The following is a 21156-nucleotide window of genomic DNA, read 5'->3' on the forward strand; positions in this document are numbered from 1 at the left end:
CCCTTCTGGAAAGTGTATACATGCGGCGAGGAAAGGATCAGGTCGGCTGCCGTGACCTCTGTGATTGAATTGCCGTCCGATACTGGCTAAGATCACACATGAAAAACTGACTGCGTTGGCAGAGTACCAGAGGAATGCCGTTACTTGTGGAACTACACCCCAGTGTACAGAAAAAAAGAGCAAATGGGAGTGGGAATAAAAATAGAAAAGCTGCACAAAATGCGCGTGAAAAGTTTTGCAAACACTGGTGAATGGTAATGAATTAAGTGCTTGCATCTCGCTTTTGTTTCTGGGGAAATCTTTTTTGAATCGAGCACAAATGAGGCTGTTATTGCTTTCAGTTAATAAAGTGCACCGTGCCCTTTCCGTGTCAGCTACGTGCCAGATGTATTGTAAAGCAGGGAGAAAGGAGAGGCATGCTTGAGTGGGATTGCTCCATTTCAGCGACTTCCCATTCTGTTATTTCGCGTTCTTCTCTCTCTCTCTCTCTCTCCACCCCCCCACCCCCCCGTTAGAAAAGCAAGGATATTCATTTCCTCTCATTCTCTGGTAGTCAATCTGACAAATGGGCTGTTTGCTTTGCCATGTAAGCCACGTAAAAACCTGGGCACGGAGCTGAGGCCTGGGCTCTGATCAGCTAACAAAAATAGCTAGTTTGAGAAACAGTGTTGAGCACTCCCACAAAATGTTAGAGGAAGGGACCCCCGCCTTCAACCAGTTTTCAGTAGGCATTAACCTTCTGAAATGATGTTTCTAAGCTTGCATTACAGGCAGACTAATAATTTTATGTGAGTTTAAAGGACAAAGGTGATGACAAAGGAGTGTTTTTGCTATTGCAATTGATACACCACTATCCCTGACCCATACTGAATTCATAGAATGCCTACAGTGCAGTAGGACGCTATTCGGCCAATCAAGCTTGCACCATTAACAATCCCGCCCAGGCCCTATCCCCGTGTTTACCCAGCTTGCCCCCGTAACACTAATGGGCAATTTAGCATGGCCAGTCAGCGTAACCTGCACATCTTTGGAGTGTGAGAGGAAACCAGAGCACCCGGGGGAAACCCACGCAGACATGGGGAGAACGTTCAAACTCCACACAGACAGTCACCCAAGGCCAGAATTGAACCCAGGTCCCTGGCGCTGTGAGGCAGCAGTGCTAACCACTGTGCCGCCCTTATGTGAGAATTACAGGGCTGTAATATAAGACAAGTGGTGACCAATGGATAAATACTCACTTAGTTCCCAAACTTGATTTGCGAGAAAATATGAAATGCGTTGTTTAGCCATTGACTCAGCCTTTTGTTGGGATTTTTTCTCTGTTCTATAAAGTATGTGGAATTTGGTGTTCTTTCATCCAGTGAAGTTCCTCCTATCTCTTTCCTCCCTGATTTTGTCCTCTAGTCTCTCACTTCTATCTTTCAACCTCATGTTTGGTCCAGTGTAGCCTCAATTTTGGAACATGAGCTTGCATCAGTTCCCCCAATAACTTTGGTAAACTCACTTTTTGATATTTCAGTGCCCTCTGCTGGCGTAATCTCCATATTCCTTCCTTGCCTCCAATAATGTTTAATGAATGCGTTTCTTCCTCATTCTGTGGGCTTCTCAATCTTTATTCAGCAGTATATTTCTTTTCCCTTCAACTTTTCCCTCGGTTTTTCCTCTAGGCCCTCCTCTCCTAAGGGAGGTGACTCATAATGGCGTGACCCTAGTCGCTTTCCCTTTGTGAGTTGGAGTAAGAATATCGATATTGGCTCGCCAAGGCATTGAGGGCAACCATAAAGTTGCCTAAATTTGATGTTCAAAGAAACACATTGGATAGTGTGGTGGTTAACCATAATCGAGGACCCCCACGCACCCTGGGCATACTTTCTTCCACCTTCTTCCGTCGGGGAGAAGATACAAAAGTCTGAGGTCACGTACCAACCGACTCAAGAACAGCTTCTTCCCAGCTGCCATCAGACTTTTGAATGGACTTACCTTATATTAAGCTGCTCTTTCGCTACACCCTAGCTATGACTGTAACACTACATTCTGCACCCTTTCCTCTCCTCCTCTATGAACAGTATGCTTTGTCTGTATAGTGTGCAAGAAACAATAGTTTTCACTGTATACTAATACATGTGACAATAATAGATCAAATCAAAAACATACTTAAGTAAATTATGCAGCAAGACAATACACCCCCACCTTCTCAAGGATCATTAGGGATGGACAATAAATGCTGGCCCAGCCAGCGATGTCCCACATCCCATGAACGAATAAAGAACAATATGCACTGATCTAATGTAATTGTTAACTTGCTCTGACAGATCTGACCCCCCAGGGGTTAATTCAGCCATAAATGTATCTGCATCTCTAAACCTTGCCAACTTTGTATTGACCTTACTCTGCCAACCCGGGCCATATCTGTTCTTCTCAGTCAAATAGTTTCAATTGATAAATAAATAATCAGTGCCAAGTTGGATGGAGTTCAAAAATTCATTCCTAATTTATTTCTCTAAATATTTTGGCTAAGTTTTGCAAAACACTCTTTTCCTTAAACCCCCTAAAGCTATCATGTGAGAGTCGTTTCATTTACTTTTTGTTTAGCTGACCCGATTCCAAGAAAGATTTCTCGAGCGTAAACACAAAGTTGTTGAGCACTTTTGAGGGCTCTGCTGAGAGGCGGACATGTGGAGCTCTGTTAACATCAATCGCTGATCGACATTTTTTAATCACCTCCCAAATGATTTCTCGGCTGTTCTGAAGAGATTGCCGGTGGAAGGAATGACTGGTGTCAGATAACAAAGGCTGGATGTTGAGTTGTCTTGACATGAGGGGGGCTGTGGTCATTCTGTCAGCCAACTCATCACACATCTCTCTCAAGTTCTGCGATGTGTTTGGCCGCTGTCAGAGAATGGGTGCATTATGCTGACAAACTTTTCTGCGTCGAGTGATATTCTATCCCTTGGATGTTTCTGCACGATTGTGAATCGTAGGGGCTTTGCAGTTTATTGGAAATAACCCATCAACGTTAGATTTCTAACCACAAAATGACAGAGTGAGGCTGCTCCAGGATTTACAGTTGGTGGTGTCAGCACTGTGGGGAGGTTTGCATTTCACTCTGATCATCAAACTTCTTACTCCTTTAATGAGTCACGGCAGAGCGCTTCCCTTGTAGGAATCTAACATGCTCCTTTACCATTCAGCTTAGAGATTGAAACAGTCAAGCCTCACGAGGGAGTACGTGAAAATTCCTTCTCTTTGTCTTTAATCTTCTTCAAATTTACATGAAAGACAGTGCCGTCAGTCAGTATAAAACTGGTGGCACAGTGGGTTAGCACTGCTGCCTCACAGCTCCAGGGACCCGGGTTCGATTCCCGGTTTAGGTCACTGTCTCTGCGGAGTTTGCACATTCTCCCCATGTCTGCGTGGGTTTCCTCCGGGTGCTCCGGTTTCCTCACACATTTCAAAAATGTGCGGGTTAGGTTGATCAGCCGTGCTAAATTACCCCTTAGATTTGATTTGATTTGATTTATTATTGTCACATGTATTAATAATATACAGTGAAAAGTATTGTTTCTTGCGCGCTATACAGACAGAACATACCGTTCATAGAGAAGGAAACGAGAGAGTGCAGAATGTAGTGTTACAGTCATAGCTAGGGTATAGAGAAAGATCAACTTAATGCAAGGTAAGTCCATTCAAAAGTCTGACAGCAGCAGGGAAGAAGCTGTTCTTGAGTTGGTTGGTACGTGACCTCAGATTTCTGTATCTTTTTCCCGAAGGAAGAAGGTGGAAGAGAGAATGTCTGGGATGCGTGAGGTCCTTGATTATGCTGGCTGCTTTGCCAATGCAGCAGGAAGTGTAGACAGAGTCAATGGTTGGGAGGCTGGTTTGCGTGATGGATTGGGCTACATTCACAACCTTTTGTAGTTCCTTGCGGTCTTGGGCAGTGCAGGAGCCATACCAAGCTGCGATGCGTAGGTTAGAGGGATTAGCAGGGTAAATATGTGGAGTTACAGGGATAGGGCCTGGGTGGGATTGTTGTCAGTGCAGACTCGATGGGCCGAATGGCCTCCTTCTGCACTGTAGGGATTCTATGGATTGTATGAAAACACTGCAGAATTGGGAAGGTAAAATATACCTTCAAGATAGGTCTATCGATCGGGGAATAGTAGTTTACGGGCTGAAATACTATGGATGGGATTTTACGACTGTGCTCACATGAAAGAATGGAAAATCCCACCCGGGGTCAAAGGACCTTTGCATGGCCCATCCCACCCACTATGAATCCCGTGGTGAGTGGGATGGGAAGATTCCGCACTGAGAGAGAGAAGGATGGACTATCTCAGCTACTGCAGGTGGGCTTAGGACAGCGCAGTGCACTTTGAAATAACATGACTGGGGTGAAAAGGATACTGTACAATTCAACGCAAGGGGGGCTGGGAGGCTAGTACATTGTCCAAAATATTTGGAAAGAGCCATGTGCACCCTGAAGTACTAGAGTGGGATGGAGAAGATTGTGTATACCCTCTCATGTGGAAAGAGTGGCGTGTGCATTGAGGTGCATAAAATGATGTAAAAAGGATAATATATTTTCTGAAGTATTGTGGATCATGTGAGGAGAGCAGTGTACACTCTGAGGCATTGTCAGTCATGTGGAGCGAGCATTGTATACCCAGAGATGCTGTGGGTGGCTTGCAGAAGATACCGTACATCTTGTGGGGATAGTTAGTAAGGAATGTTCAAATCGTGGGCAAAGGAGTTTGATGTGCATGCATTGTTAATGTTACACAGTCTGATTAGAATCCAGTACAAGGGAGTCAGATAAGTTATCAGCTAGCTGGAAAATTGTGGGCGGCATGGTGGCACAGTGGTTAGCACTGCTGCCTCACAGCAGCAGGAACCCAGGTTCGATACCCGGCTTGGGTCACTGTCTGTGCGGAGTCTTTACGTTCTCCCCGTGTCTGCGTGGGTTTCCTCTGGTTTCCTCTCACAGTCTGGAAGACATGCTGGTTAGGTGCATTGGCCGTGATAAATTCTCCCTCAGTGTACCCGAACAGGCGCCGGAGCGTGACGACTTGGGGATTTTCACAGTAACTTCATTGCAGTGTTAATGTGAGCCTACTTGTGACACCAATAAATAAACTTTAACTTTGGATTTGCAGGCAATTTAGTTTCTTACGTTGCCTTGTTTGCAAAGCTATCTCATTGAGTTGGTGGTGTATATTTATTTGCAAAATACAATAGACCGATTTCAAATCATTGGAAATAGGTGGAAGGAGCTGTGCTAATCTTTGAGAGTGAGATGCATTTAATCTGGTGACATATCTCAAACCAAGTGGGTGAGTCTCACTGCATCTGGGTAAAACTCAGGGGATCTGCATATTCATCTCAGCACCACGTCACGTAATGAGAGAACTTAGCTTCATGGCCCATCTTCCACGACCTCAGAATGTCTTGCCGAGTTTTATAGCCAACAAAGCATTTAAATCGCATCTGGATGAGCAGTCATTCAAACAGCGCCTGATCATTTTCTCCACAAAACGTTTTATAAAGAAAACGGGTGAAATTATCTCAACAAGTCTAGCCTAATCTAATCTAATCAGTGAGCCGCTCGATCGCATTGGTTCTGTCTGCAATGCAATTAGTAGTAAAATTGCATTTTAACACATGAGCATTTAAAAACCACAGCATCTTTATTACATTCAATGAGTTTCCAATTTACTTTGTTTTACAAGGTTATTGTCCTGGGAAAAGGAGATTTGTTGCTCATATTATTCTGATCTTGTCTTCGAATCAGTCTCAATTTTATTTGTTGCTGCTTCATGTTTGCTCGTGGATTCAATTTTCCCTTCAGATATCTTGTACCAATTAAAAGTAATTTTGTTTTTCTTAGTATTTTAACCTTACTACACAAAATGCTTTGTTTTGAGATTTTCTACACAGTCTAACGTACACTCATGGCTCAAAGTTCACTGCCGTTTGTAACTGCTACTTCATAGAAGAATCATCGAGTCCCGACAGTGTGGAAGGAGGCCATTCAGCCCATTGAACCTGCACCAATCCCACTCAGGCCCTATTCCCGTAACCCCACATATTTACCTGCTCGTCCCCCTGACACTAAGGAGCAATTTAGCAAGGCCAATCCACCTAACCCGCACATCTTTAGACTGTGGGAGGAAACCGGAGCACCCGGAGGGAACCCACGCAGACATGGGGAGAACGTAGAAACTTCACACAGACAGTGACCCAAGCCGGGAATCGAACCTGAATCCCTGGTGCTGTGAGGCAACAGTGCTAACCACTGTGCCACCTTGCTGCCCCCAAACAGCTTGCTGTCTAATACTGATTGCACTGGCTGCCTTACTCACATAACTGAGAGCCTAATACTGACTGGACCAAAATTCAGCCCCACTACTTGCTGTGCAGCACAGGATGCACATTTCTCTGTACCTACACATTTTTTGATTCAATGCAATCTGTACCTGCTTCTGTACAGTTGCACGCTATCATTTAGTGCAGACTGGTCCCTCTGCTATACCCAAAATTCTCACGACCCACTGGAGACTGTACCCTCTCTTACATTCTTCTCTATTCAATGTCAACATATCAGTCACATAGAATCATAGAATCTGCAGTGCAGAAGGAGGCCATTTGGCCCATCGAGCCTGCACCAACAACAATCCCACCCATGTCCTAGCCCCATAATCCCACATATTTACCCTGCTAATCCCCCTGACACTCGGAGGCAATTTAGCATGGCCAATCAACCTAACCCGCACATCTTTGGACTGTGGGAGGAAACCGGAGCACCCGGAGGAAACCCAAGCAGATACGGGGAGAATGTGCAAACTCCACACAGACAGTGAACCGAGGTCGGAATTGAACCCGGATCCCTGGCGCTGTGCTAACCACTCAGCTACCGAGCCGTCCTCATGGCAAGGATTGGCGAAACACTAAGTATAGGAGATTGGACCCCGACTCCTACTGCATGTCGACTGAACATAAGTCATGAGACTTAATACATTAACCCCTTTTTTTCTCACTAAAGTTTTGCCCTTTAAGATTTGAACTATTTACACGCCAGCAAAATAAAATACCATACACCGGAATTCTGCTGCCCTGCCCGCCATGGGAATTGGTGCGAGCGAGGGGCAGACAATGGGAAGGTCCGTTGACCTTGGGCGGGATTGTATGGTTTTGGGACGAGTAAGACCGTAAAGTCCCGTCCATTATGCCTGAATAGACATTAGAATAAATTTACAAGCCTCTGAAATGTATCAGTCGTTTGTTTATCCATCCAGGCTGAATTAAGGTGAAGGTGAGAAACAAAGAAACTATCCTCAGAGGGATGTGAAGAGAGAGACATTTCCTATAAACCAGACAACCAACAAAACTTGTAACCATCCAAAGCAGGGACATTAATAATTGCAAAGTACTGGAGGAAACAATGGCTGTCACAGACAGACACACACCAAACTCTCTCCGAAATACACAAACGGTGAAATATTTCAAATCAAGGCTGCCCTCGAAAGGGACTGCAAGTGTTACAGACAGTGTCGAGAAAGTCTTCAGCAGAGGAAGTACGTTGAAGACTGTTCTCTCTCCCTCACTCGCTTTTGTAATTAGTATGTTGCCCAGCTTGAGAAGCCAACTCTACCAATAATGGGAACATCTTCTACCCCTGACCATGTCCAAGAACAGTAAGAAGTCTCACAACGCCAGGTTAAAGTCCAACAGGTTTATTTGGTAGCAAAATCGGAGCTTTCGGAGCTCTGCCCCTTCGTCAGGTGACTCACCTGACGAAGGGGAAGCTAGTGGATTTTGCTACCAAATAAACCTGTTGGACTTTAACCTGGTGTTGTGAGACCTCTTACTGTGTTCACCCCAGTCCAACGCCGGCATCTCCACATCATGTCCAAGAAACCAGCTAATCTAAATCGGCTGCAGCAATTTAAAATCTCCACCTCAAGGGCAATCGGAGCATTAACCGTTTGTTATTTTACTTTTTATTAGATTCTAACTAACCTATTTCTGATATATGTGTGTGGTATGTGCTGTGTAGTTTTGTGTGGTGTATGTGTGTGTGTATTTGCGTGTGTGGTTTTGTGTACAGTTCTGTGTGTATTGTGTTTGTGTGTGGTGTGTACGTGTGCATGCAGTGGTGTGTGGGACTGTAGTGGTTGTGTGTGTGTTTGTGTGCAGTAGTTTGTGTAGTAGTTTGTGTGTGGTGTGTACTACGTGTGTGTGTGTTTGTCATGATTTGTGTTTGTGTGGAGATGTGTGTGTGTGTGTGTGTGTTTGTCATGGTGTGTGTTTGTGTGGAGATGTGTGTGTGTTTGTGTGGAGATGTGTGTGTGTTTGTGTGGAGATGTGTGTGTGTTTGTGTGGAGATGTGTGTCTCCGAATGACTGCATGAGGGTCGAATGCCTGACGTTACATTTTTAATATTTTTCTTGGGGTTTAGTGGATAATAAATTTGCTCTTTCTTTGACTCAAGAAAACCTTGTTTGATTAGCTTCTTATTGCTCACAGCTTAAATATTTAAATACATCCTGATTCGGGAAAGCCAAATCCTCGTGAAAAAGAAACTTAAACTTTTGTGGTGACCAACCGAGGAGGTTGAATCGAGGGGGGCATGTTCACTCCTCCTCATCTGGACGTAACAACTGCTACAGAAACCGCTACACTTCCCAACTTGGCTGTATCCTTCAGCAGCCAATGTTGGATCAGTCAGTCTGTTACCTAAAGATTAGTTAATGCGCTTTAGATCTAGATTTAAACATATTCTTCATCTGTCTAAATTTACTGGAGAGAACATTTTACTGCAGTTACAATCAAAAATCGATGTTTGAAATTCTCACACTTTGAGAGTGTTTCATTTGATATGTTAGTGAGAACAGACAAGCTGATTTTTGTAGTTTGTTGCGATTTAAGGGGAGGATAGAAGGGTTTCACTTCTTAACTTCCACTGCCATCTAGTGTAAGAATGTTACTGGAACAATATCTGTGCTATGAGTGTCTCGCTGATTTTCACTGTTACATCACGGTGACGGAGTGGGTAATACCCTTGTCTCTGAGCCAGAAGCTCTCGGAACAACTCCCATCCCAGGTCTTAATGACCAAGGAAAGTGCAATAATAACGTGGCCAAACAGATTGAGTATCGCCTTGTAAATACTCCCAACCTACGGCAGTGACAGGTGATAGGAAAAGGGGAGATTCCTGGTCAGTCAAGTGATGGAAAGGATTTGGAGCCTCTCCCACCACTACCTGGAGCTCCGGGTACAACATGCACATAAAAGGCTAGCCAGTAACATTAGGAATGATAGTAAAAGTTTCTTTAAATACATTAAAAACAAACGGGAGGCAAAAGTAGACATTGGGCCGCTCCAAAATGACGCTGGTAATCTAGTGATGGGAGACAAGGAAATAGCTGAGGAACTTAATAAGTACTTTGCGTCAGTCTTCACAGTAGAAGACATGAGTAATATCCCAACAATTCAGGAAAGTCAGGGGGCAGAGTTGAATATGGTTGCCATCACAAAGGAGAAAGTGCTAGAGAAACTAAAAGGTCTGAAAATTGATAAATCTCCGGGCCCAGATGGGCTACATCCTAGAGTTCTAAAGGAGATAGCTGAAGAAATAGTGGAGGCGTTAGTTATGATCTTTCAAAAGTCACTGGAGTCAGGGAAAGTCCCAGAGGATTGGAAAATCGCTGTTGTAACCCCACTGTTCAAGAAGGGAACAAGAAAAAAGATGGAAAATTATAGGCCAATTAGCCTAACCTCAGTTGTTGGCAAAATTCTAGAATCCATCGTTAAGGATGAGATTTCTAAATTCTTGGAAGTGCAGGGTCGGATTAAGACAAGTCAGCATGGATTTAGTAAGGGGAGGTCGTGCCTGACAAACCTGTTAGAGTTCTTTGAAGAGATAACAAATAGGTTAGACCAAGGAGAGCCAATGGATGTTATCTATCTTGACTTCCAAAAGGCCTTTGACAAGGTGCCTCACGGGAGACTGCTGAGTAAAATAAGGGCCCATGGTATTCGAGGCAAGGTACTAACATGGATTGACGATTGGCTGTCAGACAGAAGGCAGAGAGTTGGGATAAAAGGTTCTTTCTCAGAATGGCAACCGGTGACAAGTGGTGTCCCGCAGGGTTCAGTGTTGGGGCCACAGCTGTTCTCTTTATATATTAACGATCTAGATGACGGGACTGGGAGCATTCTGGCCAAGTTTGCCGATGATACAAAGATAGGTGGAGGGGCAGGTAGTATTGAGGAGGTGGGGAGGCTGCAGAAAGATTTAGACAGTTTAGGAGAGTGGTCCAAGAAGTGGCTGATGAAATTCAACGTGGGCAAGTGCGAGGTCGTACACTTTGGAAAAAAGAATAGAGGCATGGACTATTTTCTAAACGGTGACAAAATTCATAATGCTAAAGTGCAAAGGGACTTGGGAGTCCTAGTCCAGGATTCTCTAAAGGTAAACTTGCAGGTTGAGTCCGTAATTAGGAAAGCAAATGTAATGTTGTCATTTATCTCAAGAGGCTTGGAATACAAAAGCAGGGATGTACTTCTGAGGCTTTATAAAGCACTGGTTAGGCCCCATTTGGAGTACTGTGAGCAATTTTGGGCCCCACACCTCAGGAAGGACATACTGGCACTGGAGCGGGTCCAGCGGAGATTCACACGGATGATCCCAGGAATGGTAGGCCTGACATACGATGAACGTCTGAGGATCGTGGGATTATATTCATTGGAGTTTAGGAGGTTGAGGGGAGATCTGATAGAAACTTACAAGATAATGAACGGCTTAGATAGGATGGACGTAGGGAAGTTGTTTCCATTAACAGGGGAGACTAGGACGCGGGGGCACAGCCTTAGAATAAAAGGGAGTCACTTTAGAACAGAGATGAGGAGAAATTTCTTCAGCCAGAGAGTGGTGGGTCTGTGGAATTCATTGCCACAGAGGGCTGTGGAGGCCGAGACGTTGAGCGTCTTCAAGACAGAAATTGATAAATTCTTGATTTCTCGAGGAATTAAGGGCTATGGGGAGAGAGCGGGTAAATGGAGTTGAAATCAACCATGATTGAATGGTGGAGTGGACTCGATGGGCCGAATGGCCTTACTTCCGCTCCTATGTCTTATGGTCTTATGGTCTTAAAAGTCCATGTTGCCACGGCAACACAGATTCCTTGGGCGGGGTGGCACGGTGGCGCAGTGGTTAACACTGCTGCTTCACAGCGCCAGGGACCTCGGTTCGATTCCCGGCTTAGGCCACTGTCTGTGTGGAGTTTACACGTTCTCCCCGTGTCTGCGTGGGTTTCCTCCGGGTGCTCCGGTTTCCTCCCACAGTTTGAAAGACCTGCTGGTGAGGTGCTTTGACCCAAACAGGCGCCGGAGTGTGGCGACTAGGGGAATTTCACAGTCATTGCAGTGTTAATGTAAGCCTTACTTGTGACACTAATAAATAAACTTTTTTTAAGGGTTGGCTAGTTGGCTCAGCTGGTTGGACAGCCAGATTGGTGCCAAGAGGCTGGGGTTCAATCCCTGTTCCAGGCATCAAAGGAGTCGGGAAGTAGGAATGTTCTGTTTTATTATCCCATTGGGAATGAAACGAGCAGTAACGAATTGGAGTATTCATGGAATAACAGAGCCCGGAGCAGTCACGGAGCCTTCCGCGGACTGCATCGTTTTCACCAAGGGCTGATAACGATCAGAATTTCATCACAGCTGTGAGGCGGAAAAACAATTTTATTTTCAATTATTAAATTTATTTAGCCAGTGAATTTTGCTAATTTAATCCATTTCCAATTAGTGGCAAATGAGTACTTACAATTTCCATTGTTCATGCAGTATTTAACCTGGAGGCGAGGAAGGAATGACCACACTTGCAGTCAGGCAATAGTAAGACTTCCATTCACATCCCCCGACTGTTTTCATTGACACAGGCTGAGCTTGCGTAGCGTTGGAGAGTTGCCACCAGATTATTTGACTTTCTGCCATTAATCAGCGACCTGTTTCAACATTTGCACTACGTGTACAATGCATAAGGACATCACAGAAGTATTGTGTGTAAAAGATGCAGTCAGGAGAAGTCTCTGTGAGGCCTGTACATTTCGTGAATACTCTGCTTTCTTTTTGCTCATTTCAGAACAGTTTTGTGTTTTACCTTGCTGAAGAGTGATTTGGAGGGATATGGTCCAGGTGCAGGTCAGTGGGACTCGGCAGAAAAATGGCTCGGCACAGCCAAGAAGGGCCAAAAGGCCTGTTTCTGTGCTGTAATGTTCTATGATTCTATGGTTCTAAGGGTGCTGGAATAAAGCTGCAGTTTCCAAACATTAATTCTCTCCTTTGTGTTGACTGGAGGCAAAAATAGTTCTGTGGTTGATCTCATGGCTGGCAAAGCAGCCAGCATAATTAAGGACCCCATGCACCCCGGACATTCTCTCTTCCATCTTCTCCTGTCGGGAAAAAGATACAAAAGTCTGAGGTCACGTACCAACTGACTTCCCTGCTTCTTCCCTGCTGCCGTCAACGGTGGAGCGATTAAAATTGGGGATGCTTCGGAAGCCAGAATTAGAGGAGCACAGAGATCTCGGAGGGCTTTAGGGCAGAAGAAGTTACGGAGATAGAGAGGAGCGATTCGACAACAAGGATGAGAATTTAAAACTCGGCATTGTTTAAGCAGGAGCCGAGGTAGGTCAGCAAACTCAGGCATTGGGTGAACAGGAATTACCGCAAGTTAAGACACGGGCAGCAGAGATTTGGACAACCTCAGTTTATGGATGTGAGAACCTGGGAAACCAGCTAGGAGAGCAATAGAATGGTCAAGTTTAGCGGTAACAAAGCCATCGATGAAGGTAAATTGAGTATTTATTTATTAGTGTCACAAGTCGGCTTACATTAACACTGCAATGAAGTTACTGTGAAAATCCCCTAGTCGCCATGCTCACGCGCCTGTTCGGTTACACTGAAGCAGAAATTAGCATGGCCAATGCATTCACGACCAGCTGCCGCAACCCAACACACTGGAAAGCCCACCCTAAACATCTCCACCTCTCTCCCTTCATCTCCTCCTTCCAGACACTCCTCAAAATCTGCCTATTTGGTGAACCTCTTGGTTATCTGCTCTTAGATCTCCCGATATGGTTCGATGTCAAGTTATGTTTGACAGCTCTTGTGAAGTTCCTTGGACATATACTGTGCTAAAGATGCTACATAAATGCAGCACAGAGGGAGCTAGGTGTCCTTGTACATGGATCACAAAATGTTAGCACGTAGGTACAGCAAATAATCTTGGCCTTTATTACAAAGGTGATGGAGTATAAAAGTGGCAAAGTGTTGCTTCAACTGTATGGCGAGACCAAACTTAGAGCACTGTGTCCAGCTTTGGATACCTTACTCAAGAAGGGATGCATTGGAAGCAGTTCCAAGAAGGTTCACTAAGCTGATCCCCAGGAAGAAAGAATTGGGCGGGATTATCCTGGAAATCGGCAAAGGCCGATAAGTGGCGGGGAAAACGGCATTGAAGCCATTGACAGCTTTAAAAAAACCCACCAGGGATCGGGCCCCATGGTGTATCACTGGTGGGGTGGCTTCCGATTCACCCGCCAGCACTGCACTCACACGAGCATCCCTGGTGCACATCTTGGGAGACCAGTCCTGATTCATGCCATTCTGCCATCACACCAGCGCTGGGGGCCTGATAATATGATATGATAACGCATACAAATGGTGTTCCTAATGTTGAACATCAGAAAATACGTCCCATCACTGACAGGAGGAGGGAACAATCGTGTCACGCCTTTACGTTGACGTAAAATACAACTTTGCAGTTCTCGTGCGCGATATTTTCTGCTCCCATTGTGAACCCACCTGACGGGAAGAGATGAGAGGAAAATCCCACCCATTGTCTTATGAGGAAAGGTTGAGTCAATTGTCTCTATACTCAATGATATTTAGAAGACTGAGATGTGATCTCATTGAAACATATGTTTCTAAGGGGGTTTGACAGGATGGATGATGAGAGGTTATTCCCCCATCAGGGGGATCTTGTACAATGGGGCAAAATTTAGAGATGGGGGCATGATCTTACCAGCTCCCTGCGCCAGTCGATCAGCGTGGCGAGCCGGGAAGATAGTGTCAGAGACCACAAATCCAGGCATGAATCTGATTGCTACCTTCCCAGCCCCTCTTTACTGGCGAAAACGTGGGACTGCCTGCGTTAACGTCCACTTACCGGGTATGGCAAGGCTGCTTCTGCCCTCGCCAGTGAGAATCACTATTGCTCTGCAGTAGCGGGGACCAGGTGCCATGGCCACACCGGGGAAGATTGGACGCCATTAGAGTCCCCGTGTGGCCGGGGCATGGCTGGACAGTGCCCACCTGGCACCCTGGCAGTGTCCGGTTGAGCACTATAAGTTTGACAGGGCAATGCCAAGGGTGGGGCCTGAGTGGGGGCACCCAGCTAGGAAACAAAGAGTAGTCAAATGAAATCACTTTGAAGAAATGTTTGCAGAGGAAATTAAAAATTGGGACATACACACGGAGTGAAAGTGGAAGATGGATTTTTATTGTTTTGAAATGTTTAAGAATCTAATGATTGTTCAAATGTCCTCCATGTATATAAAACTTATTTTTCAGAGCCAGTTTTGTTGTTTATCAAATCTCATTAATGACATCACTGTTAATAGCTCAGATTCTTCTGGTTAGACAAAATGTGTCTTTATATAAGGCTTCCAACAGTGACGTGAGCGCAGGAATGTTGAAATTCTAGTTTATTTGAATGATTGCTGACTTGCTGAGTGCAGATGAGGGGGTGGGTGTTTGAGGGGGGGGGGGGCGGGGGGGAGCAGTGGGAGGGATTATGGGTAATGGGGCCCACAATGCAGCCTAGAGCCCCAAGTCAGAGGCCACAGCCTCGTGATATCTCCGCTCACCTGCGCATTCCCAACATTCTGAAGTTGTGGTCAGTTTCAGCGGGTAACAGTGGCGAATGCCAATGATTATTTTGACTGAACAGTTAAATCTAGTCAAGGCCCTCCAGAAAACATTTCTGATTAGAACCACGGTGGCACAGTGGCACTGCTGCCTCACAGCGCCAGGGACCTGGGTTCGATTCCCGGCACTGGGTCACTGACTGTGCAGAGTCTGCACGTTCTCCCCGTGTCTGCGTGGGTTTCCTCCGGGTGCTCCGGTTTCCTCCCACAGTCTGAAAGACAGGCTGGTTAGGTGCATTGGCCATGCTAAATTCTCCCCAGCGTACCCGAACAGACGCCGGAGTGTGGCAACAAGGGGATTTTCACAGTAATTTCATTGCAGTGTGAATGTAAGCCTACTTGTGACACCAATAAATAAACTACCATAACAGAAGGTGGAGATTTGGTTTTGAGCACATTGTTATATTATGTCCTTTCAGAAGCTGTCAGAGTATGAGCAGCCTGTTCAGCAGCAACACGTCCAGCCTTCAAGATTCCACTTCCTCTTTGCCACGGAAACTGAACTCCGTCAGTAAGCAACCTCTTCGTGCCCTCTATGACCTCCTCATCTCACCCATGGAAGGGGTAAGTCAATGAAGAATCAAGCCAACTGCGTTTTCCATTTTCATTTTGTGAACATTCACATAACGTGTTATTGTAAAAAGTCAGAAGATTATCACTAAAAATGCCTTTCCGTGACAAAATGTCGCCGCCAGCCATTCTCTTTAATTATGTTCAGCTGCAGTGTCGGGAAAATGCAGCAGACCATTGCAGGAGATGGAAGATGCACACTTGAGAACAGTTGGAAATAAAATATACCTCTTTAGATCCAAGCAGAAGGTCACCCACAATGTGGAGCTAAGTGGGCCTTCTGAATGATAAACTGCAACAAACAAACCTTTGGAGGAAACTTTTGGACAAAATAGTATTAATGTGGAATAAAGAATAGGAAACATTCATATATCATAAAGATTGGGGGGAATAGTGTGTTACAGATAATTGACAGTATGGGAGAGCAGGAAATAAAGTCAATGTGTACAGTGTGATACAAAAAGTGAAGTAACAAAATATAGGCCAGAATCCTCTGCCGTTTGTGCCTCGCCGCCGCTGCAAGCGAGGACGGGGAATTTGATGCTCAGCCAGATATTCATTCACTGCAGCGAGACCAGGGAATCCCACCGGCATGAACGGGCTGGAGAATTCTGACCTAATAGAAGAAATCCACTATGAAACGGTAGAAAAGGTATGGAAAATACACTGGAAATCCTAGAAGTATACAGACAGGATTGTAGCTTGGGAGTATTCTTGAAAGTGTGCCCAGTACATTGAAAGGGTTCTTTTCTAATAGAAAGTGCCATTTAATGTTGATATTCTTTCATCTGTCCTTGTAGATTCAGAAATTCGAATTCAATTCTTGTTTGCGCAATTTTAACAGCGAGTAAGATGAATCAATGAACAAGAATCATCCATGTGTAAAAAAAGGAGACATTTTCTGACGTTGTTTCCATTTCCATGCTCTGGTTTCCTCCCACAGTCCAAAGATGTGCGGGTTAGGTGGATTGGCCATGCTAAATTGCCCCTTAGTGTCAGGGGAATTAGTCGGATAAATACGTGGGATACGGGGACAGGGCCTGGGTGGGATTGATGTCGAGGCAGGTTCAATGGGCACTGTAGGGATTCTATGATTCTACATGCACTTATCTGGATGTGGGATATGTAGAGGATGAGCAGGGGAGTGAAGAGAGTGCGCACAGCATGCAACATGAAACCTATAGTGGATGCAGCACTGAGGACCATCCCGATTTACAGAAAATGTACACTGGAGAACACCTGGATGCCCAGGTAAAAGCAAATTACTGCAGATGCTGGAACCTGAAACCAAAAGAGAAAATGCTGGAAAATCTCAGCGGGTCTGGCAGCATCTGTAAGGAGAGAAAAGAGCTGACGTTTCGAGTCCAGGTGATTCTTTGTCAAAGCTTTGTCATCTAGACTCAACAAAGGGTCGTCTGGACTCGAAACGTCAGCTCTTTTCTCTCCTCACAGATGCTGCCAGACCTGCTGAGATTTTCCAGCATTTTCTTCTTTGGGACCTGGAAGCCTGGAATGTACAAACCACCTCCCAACATGTGTTCTGCTATTTTCGCTGCACATTCTTTGTATGTCGCATTCTCCCCTAACATGCATCCCCTATTCTGCACAAAATACTGCTCCCTGCTGTTTATCCTCAAAACTATGGAACACGCAACAAATGTATATTGGGATTGTACAGAGTATGCACACTGTGCAACTACAGGTTATATATGAGTTACTCATTGGAGAACAGAAATATATTCAGTTTAGCTCAGTTGGCGGGTTAGTGACACAGAGTGACGCCAACAGCGCGGGTTCAGTTCCCGCACTGGCTGAGGTTATTTATGAAGGGCCCGCCTTCTCAACCTTGCCCCTCACCTGAGGTGTGGTGAACCGTGGGTTAAATCACCACCAGTCACAGCCTTTGATCATCTGGGACTGTGATGACCAAAGGCTGTGATGACTTTACCACGTCTGATGGGTGTGGGTGGTTTCCTCTTCCCTCATTATATGGCTGTGAGAACTCATCATAAAGCCTACCTACCATTCTTATTGGCTGGCACGTGATGGCTTTGGCTGTAGAAATAACATTTTTACTGCGGCCTGTTTTCTGTGAGTCCTTCTGTTTCCTCACACTGATAAAGGGAGGAGAAGATATGAAAACAGCCTCACTGAATTTTGTGGTGAGTCAGCAGTTAAATGTAAAGCTAATTCATGTCATTAAAGAGTGACATACCTTTAATTTTCCTAACTAACCCGTGATTCTAAATGATTCCGAACAAAGAAATTTAAATTCCAGTTTAAACCTGCAGAGGGCGATGGAGGTCCACATTCGAACCATTCCTTGTTATCAGTTGTACATTGTTACATTTTCTGTAGAATTGTTCATTAGATTAAAAAAAAGATTCAACAGTTTTGTGACTCTTCATTTTCTCTCATCTCTCATTCATTTGCACGCGTCCCCATTCATTCTGTCAGAGGGTGGAGATGGGGTGTGGTTACCTTTTGTGGGTCCTTTATTGTTTCCCTGGAGATCTTGTGGCGGAGTGGGTAGCGTCCCTGCCTTCAAGCCAGAAGTTCCAGGTTCGAATCCCACCCTGGGACTTGATGGCCAAGAAAGGTGCATTCATAACGCAGCCAAACAGGTTGAGTGTTCATCTGCAAATCCTTCTGAATACACCAGTGGCTGGTGGTAAGAGTGGGAGAGACTCCTGGTCAGCCACACTTGATATGGAGTGACGCCCCTCAAACTCTAAGCCCCTGGCGACAGACTAGTGACCTGTTCCAGGAATTGCTCGCTACGTAACCAGACAAAAGTCTGCCTTAGTGCACCACTAAGGTGTGGGAAGAGGGTTGGAATTACTATTTCAAAAGCACAAAATGCTGGAAAATCTCAGCAGGTCTGACAGCATCTGTGGAGGGAGAACAGAGCCAACATTTCGAGTCTGGATGATGCTTTATCAGAGCTCTGAATGGAAACGTTGGCTCTATTCTCTCTCCACAGATGCTGTCAGACCTGTTGTGATTTTCCAAGATTTCTTAATTTGTTTCCGATTCCACATCCGCAGTAATTTGTATTTATTTTATTATGTGGAATGATTATTTCCCTGGGATCTGAAGTAGAGGTGGACTGAACAAAAAATGTCCACACAGAGATTTGATTTCGATTTGATTTATTATTGTCACATGTATTAACATATAGTGAAAAGTATTGTTTCTTGCGCGTTATACAGACAAAACATACCGTTCATAGAGAAGGAAAGGAGAGAGTGCAGAATGTAGTGTTACAGTCATAGCTAGGGTGTAGAGAAAGATCAACTTAATGCAAGGTAAGTCCATTCAAAAGTCTGACAGCAGCAGGGAAGAAGCTGTTCTTGAGTCGGTTGGTACGTGACCTCAGACTTTTGCATCTTTTTCCCAAAGGAAGAAGGTAGAAATGAGAATGTTGGGGTGCGTGGGTCCTTAATTATGCTGGCTGCTTTGCCGAGGCAGCGGGAAGTGTAGACAGAGTCAATGGATGTGAGGCTGGTTTGTGTGATGCATTGGGCTACATTCACAACCTTTTGTAGTTCCTTGCGGTCTTGGGCAGAGCAGGAGCTATACCAAGCTGTGATACAACCAGAAAGAATGCTTTCTATGGTGCCTCTGTAAAAGTTGGTGAGAGTCGTAGCTGACATGCCAAATTTCCTTAGTCTTCGGAGAAAGTAGAGGCATTGGTGGGCTTTCTTAACTATAGTGTCGGCATGGGGGGACCAGGACAGGTTGTTGGTGACCTGGACACCTAAAAACTTGAAGCTCTCGACCCTTTCTACTTCGTCCTTATTGATGTAGACAGGGGCATGTTCTCCTTTACACTTCCTGAAGTCGATGACAATCTCCTTCGTTTTGTTGACATTGAGGGAGAGATTATTGTTGCTGCACCAGTTCACCAGATTCTCTATCTCTTTCCTGTACTCTGTCTCGTCATTGTTTGAGATCCGGTGGTGTCGTCAGCAAACTTGAAAATCGAATTGGAGGGGTATTTGGCCACACAGTCATTGGTGTATAAGGAGTATAGTAGGGAGCTGACAACATAGCCTTGTGGGGCACCGGTGTTGAGGATGATCGTGGAGGAGGTGTTGTTGCCTATCCTTACTGATTGTGATCTGTGAGTTAGGAAGTTCAGGATCCAGTCGCAGAGGGAGGTGCCGAGGCCCAGGCCACGGAGTTTGGAGATGAGTTTCGTGGGAATAATAGTGCTGAAAGCTGAGCTGTAATGTCCTTATTATTGTAGGAGTAGTGTTTGATTCTCCATTGATGCGGGAAGAGATGGATTCAGGCGTCTCTCAGTATACTGTTTGTAAGTTTGCTTTGGATTTTCTGATTCCTGCTGCTTTTTATCTCGAGATGTGAGGCTGAGAGCTTCTGTATAAGCACATTACCTGCAGGGGGCAGCAGAACACCACAGTACTGGCTTGCTGTGTGCTATATTCAGAGCCTTTTTTTGGCCTGAATTTTCAGCCTCCAGGCGGGTAACTGGAGTCGGGAAAATACCCGGCTCGGCCTATCCTCCTCTGGAGAAATTGCCCGCAAAGCTGGCATCTTCATTGCCAGGGGTGGCCGTGAGCTGGAGTTGGGCCAGCTGATCTGGGAATGGAGGCAGCCATGGGTGCTGGGGCGTGCTGTTCAAAAGGTCCATCTTGGCACTGCGGAACTTCATCCAGTTAAATTAAAAGCACCAACACCCTCCTGCCCTCACCCCCCTCCCCCCCTCACGCCCCATCCATGCCACCTGATGCCCCCATGTCAATCAAGGCTCAGATGAGAGCCTGGATGTCCATTACCCTTGTTGAAAGGGCTGTGCCCCATAGCTAACATTGCTTGATTGACAACCCTGACTCTCGATCTTGTCAGTTTCATTGTGTTTATTTACACAACGTTAAGTGGGCTTCAGGGGTTTGTAGTTTACGTTATTCATAGAACCATAGATTCCCTAAAGTGCGCAAGGAGACCCTTCGGCCCATCAAGCCTGCACCAACACCAATCCCACCCAGGCCCTATCCCTGAAACCTCACGTATTTACCCTGCTAATCCCCCCCGACACCAAGGGAAACCGGAGCACCTGGAGGAAACCCACGCAGACACGGGAAGAACATGCAAACTCCACACAGACAGTCACCCAATACTCATTGAACCCCTACAGTGTAAAAGGAGGCCATTCGGCCCATCGAGTCTGCACCGACAACAATCCCACCCAGGCCCTGTCCCCATAACCCCACCTATTTGCCCTGCTAATCCCCCTAAAGGACAATTTAACCTGGCCAATCCACCTAACCTGCACATCTGGCGCTGTGAGGCAGGAGTGCTGACCGCTGTGCCGCCGCGCTGCCTTGATATTTTAAAGGGTCTCGATGATTGACATTTTTAATACCTCATAGTGAAATTACTTTTTTAATACAGTGAAAATGTATAAATGAATACATTTGTTTTACGCATTTGACTGTCACCGTGGGGTCCAATGTACCACAATACATCGGGGAGGTTTACTGCCCTCCCCGGGGCGTGTTTCTCACAGCAGGAGGTGGCAAACCATTCGCTGACAGTGGGACGTTCTGGTCCTGCCAGTATCTATGGGATT

At 45.5% G+C, this 21156-nt stretch overlaps 1 protein-coding gene across 4 annotated transcripts in view; it reads left to right on the plus strand.

Moving 5' to 3' along the window:
* ttc28 (tetratricopeptide repeat domain 28) overlaps positions 1–21156 on the plus strand; it is a 764757-nt gene that overhangs the window by 659939 nt on the left and 83662 nt on the right. For all 4 annotated transcript variants that reach the window (XM_078227381.1, XM_078227383.1, XM_078227382.1 and 1 more), the window contains exon 14: positions 15410–15554. In XM_078227381.1, the coding sequence (XP_078083507.1) occupies positions 15410–15554 (145 nt within the window). The remainder of the gene's footprint in view (positions 1–15409; positions 15555–21156) is intronic.

Source organism: Mustelus asterias, chromosome 13, assembly GCF_964213995.1.
Source record: "Mustelus asterias chromosome 13, sMusAst1.hap1.1, whole genome shotgun sequence".
Taxonomy (NCBI): domain Eukaryota; kingdom Metazoa; phylum Chordata; class Chondrichthyes; order Carcharhiniformes; family Triakidae; genus Mustelus; species Mustelus asterias.